The sequence below is a fragment of the Rhineura floridana genome, chromosome 3, assembly GCF_030035675.1.
Source record: "Rhineura floridana isolate rRhiFlo1 chromosome 3, rRhiFlo1.hap2, whole genome shotgun sequence".
NCBI classification, from domain to species: domain Eukaryota; kingdom Metazoa; phylum Chordata; class Lepidosauria; order Squamata; family Rhineuridae; genus Rhineura; species Rhineura floridana.
Genome location: NC_084482.1, coordinates 144,678,131 through 144,690,190, shown reverse-complemented (window position 1 = coordinate 144,690,190; position 12,060 = coordinate 144,678,131). Strand labels below are relative to the sequence as shown.

At 41.3% G+C, this 12,060-nt stretch overlaps 1 protein-coding gene across 1 annotated transcript in view; it reads left to right on the top strand.

The window, feature by feature from the left end:
* The first annotated feature begins 8,339 nt into the window (after positions 1–8,339).
* The window catches only part of DCP1A (decapping mRNA 1A), a 47,272-nt gene continuing 43,551 nt past the window's right edge, over positions 8,340–12,060 (top strand). The window contains exon 1 of the mRNA XM_061618219.1: positions 8,340–8,639. Within this exon, the coding sequence (XP_061474203.1) occupies positions 8,505–8,639 (135 nt within the window). The 5' untranslated portion in view covers positions 8,340–8,504. The remainder of the gene's footprint in view (positions 8,640–12,060) is intronic.

Here is a 12,060-nt window from a genome sequence, read left to right as displayed (position 1 = left end):
TAAACTATGGAATTTGCTCCCACGAGACAGTGATGGTCACTAACTTGGATAGCTTTAAAAGAGGATTAGACAAATTCATGGAGGATAGGGCTATCAGTGGCTACTAGCCATGATGGGTATGCTCTGCCTCCATAGTTGGAGGCAGTATGCTTCCAAATACCAGTTTCTGGAAACTGTAGCAGGGGTGAGTGCTCTTGTGCTCAGGTCTTGCTTGTGGGCTTCCCTTAGGCATCCGGCTAGCCACTGTGAGAACAGGATGCTGTACCAGATCTGCCATTGGCCTGATCCAACAGGCCTCTTCTTATGTTCTTATGTTGGAGTTGATGGGAGACCAAAACAGCTAGAAGGTACCAGGCTGGCAAAGGCTGCTTTGTTGTTGTTGTAATGTGCCTTCAAGTCAATTTTGACTTATGGCGACCCTATGAATCAGCGACATCCAATAACATCTGTTATAAACCACTCTGCTCAAATCTTGTTAAGTTCAGGTATGTGGCTTCCTTTATGGAATCAATCCATCTTGTTTGGTCTTCCTCATTTTCTACTCTCTTCTGTTTTCCCCAGCATTATGGTCTTTTCTAGTGAATCATATCTTCTCACGACGTGTCCAAAGTATGATAACCTCAGTTTCATAATTTTAGCTTCTAGTGATAGTTCTGGTTTAATTTGTTGTAACACCCAATTATTTGTCGTTTTCACAGTCCATGGTATCTGCAAGGTTCTCCAACATCACATTTCAAATGAGTGGATTTTTTTCTTACCTGCTTTTTTCACTGTCCAACTTTCACATCCACACGTAGACATCGGGAATACCATGGTCTGAATGATCCTGACTTTAGTGTTCAGTGATACGGACTGACAGGTCAACCTAACACTGTTTCAAGTTTTTTATCTTTTATTTTATCTTTTAAGTTTTTATTCTCACTCCCTCATATGTGTATTCACATATATACAAGTATATATGTGTGTGTGTGTGTGTATGCATAATGCATTTTATGTATTTTAATTGTATTCTATGCATTTTAATTTACTGTAATGTTTGTGTTTTTATTGTGTATTTTATTATATATGTGTGCAATTTTATTGTAGCCGCCCTGAGTGCCCTATTGTAGGGTAGAAGGGTGGGATAGAAATATTTGTTAAAAATAAATAAATAAAATACATCTTTGCATTTGAGGACCTTTTCTAATTCTCATAGCTGCCCTCCCCAGTCCTAGCCTTCTTCTGATTTCTTGACTATTGTCTCCATTTTGGTTAATGACTGTGCCAAGTTATTGATAATCCTTGACAAGTTCAATGTCCTCATTGTCAACTTTAAAATTACATAAATCTTCTGTTGTCATTACCTTTGTCTTTTTGACGTTCAACTGTAGTCCTGCTTTTGTGCTTTCCTCTTGAACTTTCACCAGCATTCATTTCAAATCATTTCTGGTTTCTGCTAGTAGTATGGTATCATTTGCATATCTTAAATTATTGATATTTCTCCCTCCAATTTTCACACCTCCTTCATCTTGGTCCAATCCCGCTTTCCATATATGTTCTGCATATAGATTAAATAAATAGGGTGATAAAATACACCCGTCTCACACCCTTTCCGATGGGGAACCAATCATTTCCTCCATATTCTGTCCTTACAGTAGCCTCTTGTCCAGAGTATAGGTTGCGCATCAGGACAATTAGATGCTGTGGCACCCCCATTTCTTTTAAAGCATTCCATAGTTTTTCATGATCTACCCAGTCAAATGCTTTGCTGTAATCTATAAAGCACAGGGCAATTTTCTTCTGAAATTCCATGGTCCGTTCCATTATCCAATGTATGTTTGTAATATGAACTCTGGTACCTCTTCCCTTTCGAAATCCAGCTTGGGCATCTGGCCCTTCTCGTTCCATATATGGTAAGAGCCTTTGTTGTAGAATCTTGAGCATTACTTTACTTGCATGGGATATGAAGGCAATAGTTTGTTAATTACTGCATTCCCTGGGATCCCCTTTCTTTGGAATTGGGATGTATATTGAACGCTTCCAGTCTGTGGGCTATTGTTTAGTTTTTCATATTTCTTGACAATTTTTTGTCAAAATCTGGACTGATTCAGTCTCAGTAGTTTGTAGCAACACTATTGGTATGCCATCTGTTCCTGGTGATCTGTATCTTCCAAGTATTTTAAGAGCAGCTTTCACTTCACATTCTAAAATTTGTTTCTTCCTCATAGTTCCTCCATGAATGAATCCGTCATTCTGGCATCTCTTTTATAGAGTTCTTCAGTGTATTGCTTCCACCTTCCTTGTATTTCATCTCAGTCAGTCAGTGTGTTCCCGTTGATTATTCAACATCTCTACTCTAGGTTTAAATTTCCTTTAAATTTCTCTAATCTTTTGGAATAGGCCTCTTGTTCTACCCTTTTTGTTGTCCTCTATTTCTGTACAATAACTATTGTAATAGTTCTCTTTGTCCCTATGTACTAGTTGTTGTATTGTTGCATTTGGGGTTCTGACTGTGTTTCTATCTCCTTTTGTTTTGGCTTTCCTTCTCTCTTTAACCATTTTAAGAGTTTCTTCAGTCATCCATTGAGATCTTTCTCTCTTTTTACTGGGAGGTATTGTCTTTTTGCATTCTTCCCTGATAATGTCTCTTACTTCACTCCATAGTTCTCCTGGTTCTCTGTCAACTAAGTTTAAAGCCTCAAATCTGTTCCTTATTTGATCTTTATATTCTTCTGGAATGTTATTTAAATTGTATTTTGGCATTATAATTGCTTTGTTCTTCCTTAGCTTTACTCTGCAGTTACTACAACAGATGCGGGCGCACAAGTCCTGGACTAATATCAGGATGTTGTGATTGTCTGAATGAGAGCCAGCTGAGGCTGAATCGTGACAAGATGGAGGCCTTGTTGGTGGGCAGTCGCTAAGTCCAGAAGCTGGATCATTTGTCTGTCCTAGACAAGAATCCATTCCCCTTGAAAGAAAACCTGCATTTTCTGGGAGTGCTCCTTGATCCAATACTATCACTTAAGAACTAAGTGGCCAAGAATGCCTTTTATCAACTGGTATGCCCACTATGATTGTTCCTGAACAATCATATTGTTCCTGAGAAAGGTCCGGTTCGGAATAAACCTCCCCCCTGGGATAAAAACCAAAGAAATGATGAAATTTTAAAAGGGGTAGGCCTAGAAGTAGGCATTGTGAGAGCAGGGGCACAGGATATAAATTCAGAAGAGCAAAATTACCACAGGCCTAACCACAAGTGCCAAAGACACTTGAAGAGAGACACTGCTTACAAGTGCCTGTACGCTAATGCTAGGAGCCTGCGAACCAAGATGGGAGAACTGGAGTGCTTGGTCTTAGAGGAGAGCATTGATATAGTGAGCATAACGGAGACCTGGTGGAATGGAGAAAACCAGTGGGATACGGTTATCCCTGGATATAAACTATATCGGAAGGACAGGGAAGGACGTATTGGTGGCAGAGTCGCTCTATACGTGAAAGAAGGCATTGAATCCAGCAAGCTCGAAACCCCAAAAGAGGCAGACTCCTCCACAGAATCGTTGTGGGTGGTGATACCATGCCCCAGGAGGGACTTAATACTGGGAACGATCTCTCGTCCCCCTGATCAAAATGCTCAGGGAGACCTGGAGATGAGATATGAAATTGAGGAAGCATCCAAACTAGGAAATGTGGTAGTAATGGGTGACTTCAACTACCCGGACATAGACTGGCTGCATATGTGTTCTAGTCATGACAAAGAAGCAAAGTTTCTAGATATTCTAAATGACTATTCCCTAGACCAGTTGGTCATGGAACCGACCAGAGGGACGGCAACCCTGGACTTAATCCTCAGTGGGGACCGAGACCTGGTGCGAGATGTAAGTGTTGTTGAACCGATTGGGAGCAGTGACCACAGTGCTATTAAATTAAACATACATGTAACTGGCCAATTGCCAAGAAAATCCAACATGGTCACATTTGACTTCAAAAGAGGAAACTTCTCAAAAATGAGGGGATTGGTAAAAAGAAAGCTGAAAAACAAAGTCCAGAGGGTCACATCACTCGAAAATGCTTGGAAGTTGTTTAAAAACACTATATTAGAAGCTCAACTGGAGTGCATACTGCAGACCAGAAAAGGTACCGCCAGGGCCAAGAAGATGCCAGCATGGTTAACGAGCAAAGTCAAGGAAGCTCTTAGAGGCAAAAAGTCTTCCTTCAAAAAATGAAAGTCTTGTCCGAATGAAGAAAATAAAAAAGAACACAAACTCTGGCAAAAGAAATGCAAGAAGACAATAAGTGATGCTAAAAAAGAATTTGAGGAGCACATTGCTGAGAACATAAAAACCAACAACAAAAAATTCTATAAATACATTCAAAGCTGGAGACCATCTAGGGAGACAATTGGACCCTTGGATGATAAGGGAGTCAAAGGTGTACTAAAGAACGATAAGGAGATTGCAGAGAAGCTAAATGAATTCTTTGCATCTGTCTTCACAGTGGAAGATATAGGGCAGATCCCTGAACCTGAACTAACATTTGCAGGAAGGGATTCTGAGGAACTGAGACAAATAGTGGTAACGAGAGAAGAAGTTCTAAGCTTAATGGACAATATAAAAACTGACAAATCACCGGGCCCGGATGGCATCCACCCGAGAGTTCTCAAAGAACTCAAAGGTGAAATTGCTGATCTGCTAACTAAAATATGTAACTTGTCCCTTGGGTCCTCCTCCGTGCCTGAGGACTGGAAAGTGGCAAATGTAACGCCAATCTTCAAAACGGGATCCAGAGGGGATCCCGGAAATTACAGGCCAGTTAGCTTAACTTCTGTCCCTGGAAAACTGGTAGAAAGTATTATTAAAGCTAGATTAACTAAGCACATAGAAGAACAAGCCTTGCTGAAGCAGAGCCAGCATGGCTTCTGCAAGGGAAAGTCCTGTCTCAGTAACCTATTAGAATTCTTTGAGAGTGTCAACAAGCATATAAATAGAGGTGATCCAGTGGACATAGTGTACTTAGACTTTCAAAAAGCGTTTGACAAGGTACCTCACCAAAGGCTTCTGAGGAAGCTTAGCAGTCATGGAATAAGAGGAGAGGTCCTCTTGTGGATAAGGAATTGGTTAAGAAGCAGAAAGCAGAGAGTAGGAATAAACGGACAGTTCTCCCAATGGAGGGCTGTAGAAAGTGGAGTCCCTCAAGGATCTGTATTAGGACCTGTACTTTTCAACTTGTTCATTAATGACCTAGAATTAGGAGTGAGCAGTGAAGTGGCCAAGTTTGCTGATGACACTAAATTGTTCAGGGTTGTTAAAACAAAAAGGGATTGCGAAGAGCTCCAAAAAGACCTCTCCAAACTGAGTGAATGGGCAGAAAAATGGCAAATGCAATTCAATATAAACAAGTGTAAAATTATGCATATTGGAGCAAAAAATCTGAATTTCACATATATGCTCATGGGGTCTGAACTGGCGGTGACCGACCAGGAGAGAGACCTCGGGGTTGTAGTGGACAGCACGATGAAAATGTCGACCCAGTGTGCGGCAGCTGTGAAAAAGGCAAATTCCATGCTAGCGATAATTAGGAAAGGTATTGAAAATAAAACAGCCGATATCATAATGCCATTGTATAAATCTATGGTGCAGCCGCATTTGGAATACTGTGTACAGTTCTGGTCGCCTCATCTCAAAAAGGATATTCTAGAGTTGGAAAAGGTTCAGAAGAGGGCAACCAGAATGATCAAGGGGATGGAGCGACTCCCTTATGAGGAAAGGTTGCAGCATTTGGGGCTTTTTAGTTTAGAGAAAAGGCGGGTCAGAGGAGACATGATAGAAGTGTATAAAATTATGCATGGCATTGAGAAAGTGGATACAGAAAAGTTCTTCTCCCTCTCTCATAATACTAGAACTCGTGGACATTCAAAGAAGCTGAATGTTGGAAGATTCAGGACAGACAAAAGGAAGTACTTCTTTACTCAGCGCATAGTTAAACTATGGAATTTGCTCCCACAAGATGCAGTAATGGCCACCAGCCTGGATGGCTTGAAAAGAAGATTAGACAAATTCATGGAGGACAGGGCTATCAATGGCTACTAGCCATGATGGCTGTGCTCTGCCACCCTAGTCAGAGGCAGCATGCTTCTGAAAACCAGTTGCCGGAAGCCTCAGGAGGGGAGAGTGTTCTTGCACTCGGGTCCTGCTTGCGGGCTTCCCCCAGGCACCTGGTTGGCCACTGTGAGAACAGGATGCTGGACTAGATGGGCCACTGGCCTGATCCAGCAGGCTCTTCTTATGTTCTTATGTTCTTATGAACAAGAGTAGTCTAGCCATAGTGATCCATGCATTGGTACAGTAATCAAAACTGCATTACTATAGTGCACTCTGTGTGGAGCTGCCCGTACGGCAAACTCCAGTGGTGATGTTCTTTCAGGACTTGTTGTTCTTATGCCTTTGAGGCTCTTTAGTTTTATCATACCATACTTTAGTTTAGTTTTTTGGATACTGCTGTGTTTTGTTTTAATGCACTGGTTTTAATACATATGCATTTTAAATTGTTACGATAACCTTAAAATGTTTTAAATAGAAGGCAATGTATTTGCGCTTTCAGTTAATAATACAAAGCATCCCTCCATGAAAAAGGATTCTCAAGAGAATCCTTGACACACATCCAACTTCTACAGTATATTGAGATGAAGGATTAATATTTTTTTCTTTAGATATGGTGCTAAATCATAAATTTAGAAATGTGCCTTTAACAAAGTATTTTTCCTTCTCCAACCCTGAGATTTCTTACAAAGACTCTGCAAATTATCATGCACACTTCCTGTGTGGTTCTCAAAAATGCTTCTGTCTATAGGGTGGGTTTTGGAGAGCAGGGTGCATAATAGTGCAGGGCTGATCATCTTTGCTGCATGTTCAATGCAGCATTACATGCATATCCAATCCTTTTCAAAACAGTCTGTGTTTCCCAGCTCATCAATATGTTTGAACTTATGCTGTCTTGCCCATAGGTGGTAGTTCTGTGGAATGGATAGAGAACTGTATTTGGATTTGAATCCCAGTTCATATCTCTGCTTGGACATATAGCTCAATACATTAACTTTTGGCAGGTCCCTAGAGTTGCCCAATGACCAAATAACAACAACAACAATAATAATAATAACAACAACAACAATCATCATCATCATCATCTTTGGCTGGGTTTATTTATTTATTTCCTTCTCGGGATGCAGTTTCCCAAAATGCATGGGAAAAAGTTCTGCCTCCCCCACCTGTTCCTCCCCATCCCAGATCACTCAGAGACTCACATCCAGATTTATTACACGCTCACCTCACAATTTTGTTGACTGCCTCCCTGAAAACAGAGAGCTTCCCATTCTGCTTCATCATTTTTTGATTTTAAGTGGTGCTGTCAGCCTTATCTGTCCAGCTTACTTTACTGCAGAGGTGATTAACCTATGGCACTCCAGATGTTGTTGGATTGTAACTCCCATCATCCCTGATGATTGGCTATGCTGACTGGGACTAATATGAGTTGGAGAAAAACCAATCAATAAACTGGACAGCTGCTTTAAAAGATCCAATTTTCAAGCACTCCTGCACATACAGTACGATGTACATATAAACCCCATAATACCTGTCAATTCCACACACCCCAGTTATATTAGGTTTTAATCACTAGCTTTGAAATAATTAAAGACTTTTTGCCATCCGCGCTGTGACTACTTTATGAATACTGAATGATGCACAAGAGGGTCAAGCTAGTTTTCCCCATCTCTCTTATTAAGACTAAATTGTGTGCATACCATACAGTTAAAGCACAAAGAATCCCGGGAACTGTAGTTTGTTAAGGGCACTTGGAATTGAAGTAGTGTGATATAAACTACCACTCCCAAGACTCTTTGGGGGTAGTCATGTGCCTTAAATGTAGAGAGCGACTGTGTGCGCACACCTACGTACACGCAAGCAGCTTGATTATGCTTAAAACCTTCATAAAAAGTTATAAGCCTTTGCGCGTAGCTGGTAATACTCAGAACTAGAACTTCTCACAATTTCAGAGCTTAAGAATTGTTGTTTTCTTAAAACACATACCCCAAACCGTAAAACTATTTTAGAAACAATCCACCCACCTCGCTTCTGTTCTTATGGTTACTGAGAACAAGTCGTGAAATCTGCAGGCTAAAAGCTCCAATACGAGAAAGAAATGCATTCATTTTATTACTCTATAAACGTGAAAGTTTCTGAGCTTCTGAAGAAGCCGTTTTGTCCAAGCTTCTACTTCGTGGTAATCAATACGATTCTGGAGCTGATAAATAAAACACGAAGACAAGGCCTGACGAGACACCCAGCAGTCACAGGAGCCCTTCAGGAGCCCTAAAACAATGCACGGCAACGGCGGAACAGAAAGCACAGGGCAGCAGTTTCCGACCGGTGGATGGGGAAGTGCTGCCCACTGTTGGCTCTCTCTCGGCTTCCCCCTCTTTTCTTCCTTCCCTTTCCCACGATTGCCGTGGCTGAGATCCCAGATCCAAGATGGAGTCGCTGAGTAAAGCGGGGCAGGAGATGAGCCTGGCGGCCTTAAAGCAGCACGACCCCTACATCACCAGCATCGCTGACGTGACCGGCCAGGTGGCCCTTTACCACTTCAGCCCGAAGGCCAACGAGTGGGTGAGTGGACGGCACGGGGGAGGCTGGCCGGCTCGCTCCTCTCAGCCCGCTTCTTGTGTTTCTCTCTCGCCTTCACCCAGTTTTAACACCGCTCTCTCCCCGTCCCGGTCTAAAGTCGCCTCGCGGAGTCCAAAAACTCTGTTAAGTAATGGCGGTTGGAAGAGCTATACAAAAACAAATCTTCACTTCATGGAGCGGCTCGCTCTTTCCCTCCGGGGGAAGGAGGGGGCCCGTGCCGCTTCCTCCCCCCTTCTCATATTCCTGATTGACTGCCCAAAAATGTTTGCCGAGGAGAGAAGCGGTCCAGTTACCGCCCCTCTGCAGAAACACGCCCACCTGCCTCGGCGTTCGATAGTTCTCCTCGCGCTCTTCCCCGACACTGGACTCATATTCAGTGTGAATTAGTTACCCTGTGGTATCCTTTAACTAACCTCAGTAAGGGCGATTTTAAAATTGATGATGGGAATTCATAATGAACTTCTCGTATCCTTTCATCGGTGCTTTTCTTAATCCAGGAGGCCTATGTGGCTGACCAGTTCACAAATTCTGAACAGTGAATGGCTGCTATTTGCATGCCAAATACACAACTTTTAAACAATAAAATATAATGCTTGCTGTAACCTGTGAAGATAATATTACTAAAGTCGTTTTGACATATATGTCTGTATTATGCAGAAAATCTGCCTAAAATATTGCTTTAAACTTTGTCTGCATCCTAGAGCTGGTGTTTAGACCTTACTGAATCTTGTTCTCCCTCCAATCTGAAACAACATCTTTGGCCATTTGAAAAGTTTAATTTTGAAGAGTTCATATCTGCATTAGTTGTTGCAAGTTTGGATTTAGCTAATGATACCGGAGAGATAATTATATAGTGCAGGATTTTGAAAGCTGGACCTGAGTTTCATCTAAACCAAGTACAATTCAGCTTGACTTGTATTCAAGCCTCCTTCTCCTCATAGGTTAGATTTAGCCTAACTCTAGAGCTTTATTTTAGATTGTCTGATAGTCAATGCAACGCAGGCTAGGATGAGAGAGACTCAGGTTCAAATCCCCACTCAGCTACCTAGCTTGATGGTTGATTGAAGCTTGATTTAGGCCAGTCACCATCTTTTAGTCTAATGTCCCTCATAGGATTGTTGTTGGAATAAAAATGGGTGGTAGGGGGTAGAGCTTTGTATGCCACTCTGAGCTCCTTGGAGGAAAGGTGGGGCTGTTTACTAAATAAACAAAAAATAGAGAGCCACAACCTACACTGTGGGTCTCCAAATATTGTTAAACTTCAGCTTCCATAAGTCCAAATGTTCAGTGGTCAGGGATGATGGGAGATGTAGCCCAGAAACGTCTGGAGTGCCATAGGTTCACCTCCTCTGTTTTAGAGGGGACATTGATGGATTGGTAAAGACTGTGAAGTTTGCACTTACCTTTCATGCCAGAGTGAGAAACTATCTCAAAGGGGAGAGTAATTGTATTTTCTGTGGATTGTTCCTACACTTTTGATTATGCACTTCAGCACCTAAAGAGGATTGTGGCCTACTGTCATACCGAGACCATTATTTGTTCCAAGTGGAATGGCAAGACTTTGACCTTTCTCAGGGTGTGTCTACCTCTTGCTTCCTGTTAATCTGTTTAGGACCAAATCAGAAGTTGATGTACCATCTTTTTCAGTTAGCAATATGACACAGACCATCTCTGATCTGATTTATGTTGTTGGACTACAACAACAATTTCCTATAATCTGCCTTATAGTGAGTCAGACACTGGTCCATATTGCTCTATATTGTTGACACTGACTGGCAGTGGCTCGCCAGGATTTCAGGCAGGAGTCTTTCCATCCCTGCCTGGAGATGTTTGGGATTTATCCTGGGACCTTTTGCATGCAAAACATGTGCTCAACCTGTGAGTTATGGCATGGCCTCCAATAATAATAATTCTACTGCTCCTCACTTGCCCTTGCAGGGCATTTGTGGAAAGGGGTGGTGGTGCAAGCATAAGTGTTGCAGGAATGTACAAATCCACTGTTCCCGTCTCACTGTCTCAACAAGCCATGTTAACATAGGAATAAAATGATATATACAAGTGAATTTTCAAGCTATGAAATATTCTTTTGTGTTCACTTAACTGCTTACCGTAGGATTGTGCCATTAGAAGCACTACCTTTAATCAGAGTACCTCATTGAGAGAAATGGAAGACACATCTTTTCCTAAATAGGCTGGGACCAAGATATTTGAAGGACCACTTCCTCCCATGTGAACCTGCCCATTCTTCTGGCTTTCTGAGATTAGGATGAAGGATAGGAGGGCAAGGGTCTCTTCTGCTGTCATACCCAATCTTTGGTGCAATCTGTTTCAGGGTGGCTCCCCTCACTCCTAGTCGTTTGCTCTGTAGTAAGCATATAGGAGTCATTGATTATTTCTTTATCTTCCTACTAATTTGTCTCCGATGATCTTATAATTTGATTTGATTTTGTTTGCTTGCTTGTACTTTTTAGTATTGTTGTGGCTCACATTGGGTGCTTATTGCAAGCCGAAAAGCAGTCTACAAATGCATAAGCTCTATTTTTAATCTTGGCTCTCTATATTTTGAATCTTGCATTCCACTTCAACTCCCCATGCAGATTGTCCCTGTAGTTAATAATCCTTGAGCGACCATTGCACTCTCTCTTTTATTAACTTTACAAGCCTCAGATTTGTAAACATATACACTATTTCAATTTTTGATGTATATGAAGGTTTATAGTGCTCAGAGTAGGGACCACCATCCTTTTTGGCCTGTGGGCATATTTGCTGACCAACAACACACAGCACCACCTATCCTGTTTACTACAATATAATGCTTCTTTTAGGCCTAATTTCAGTGAAGGGATGGGACCCTGTGAACTGCAAAAAGGCCTTTATGGATGTTTACATGTTTGCGGGCACCATATTGGCAGCCCCTGGCGGAGAAACACAATTGTAGTGTAGAAAACTTCATGTGCTTTAAAAACCCTTGGAGACTGCAATTTTGCAGTGACTTTGACTTGGAGAAAACCTCATTTGTCTTTTATCTTATTTACCAGTTTTGCTGTGTGGTTAATGCTAAGTAATATTCTCCTAAGTGCCTATAGAAAATGCTGCAAAACAACAACAAATGGTTAGACTTATATTTTTATGACTTTAAGATGACAATTACAGATCAAGTGTAAAAGTACATGCAATTTAATACCTTATTTTTATTTATTTTTTACTTTTTGAACTGCACAAGCTATAATCAGCCATAGAAAACTTATTTTTAAAGTCTAAATATTGTAGGGACTACAGTGCTTTCATGCTCATGATCACCTTACATTACACAACAATACTAGAACACTATTTATTAACATTTGTAGTGATGTATTTTCCTATCCCACTCACATAATATCAGGTTTTTTGACATTATGCTGGT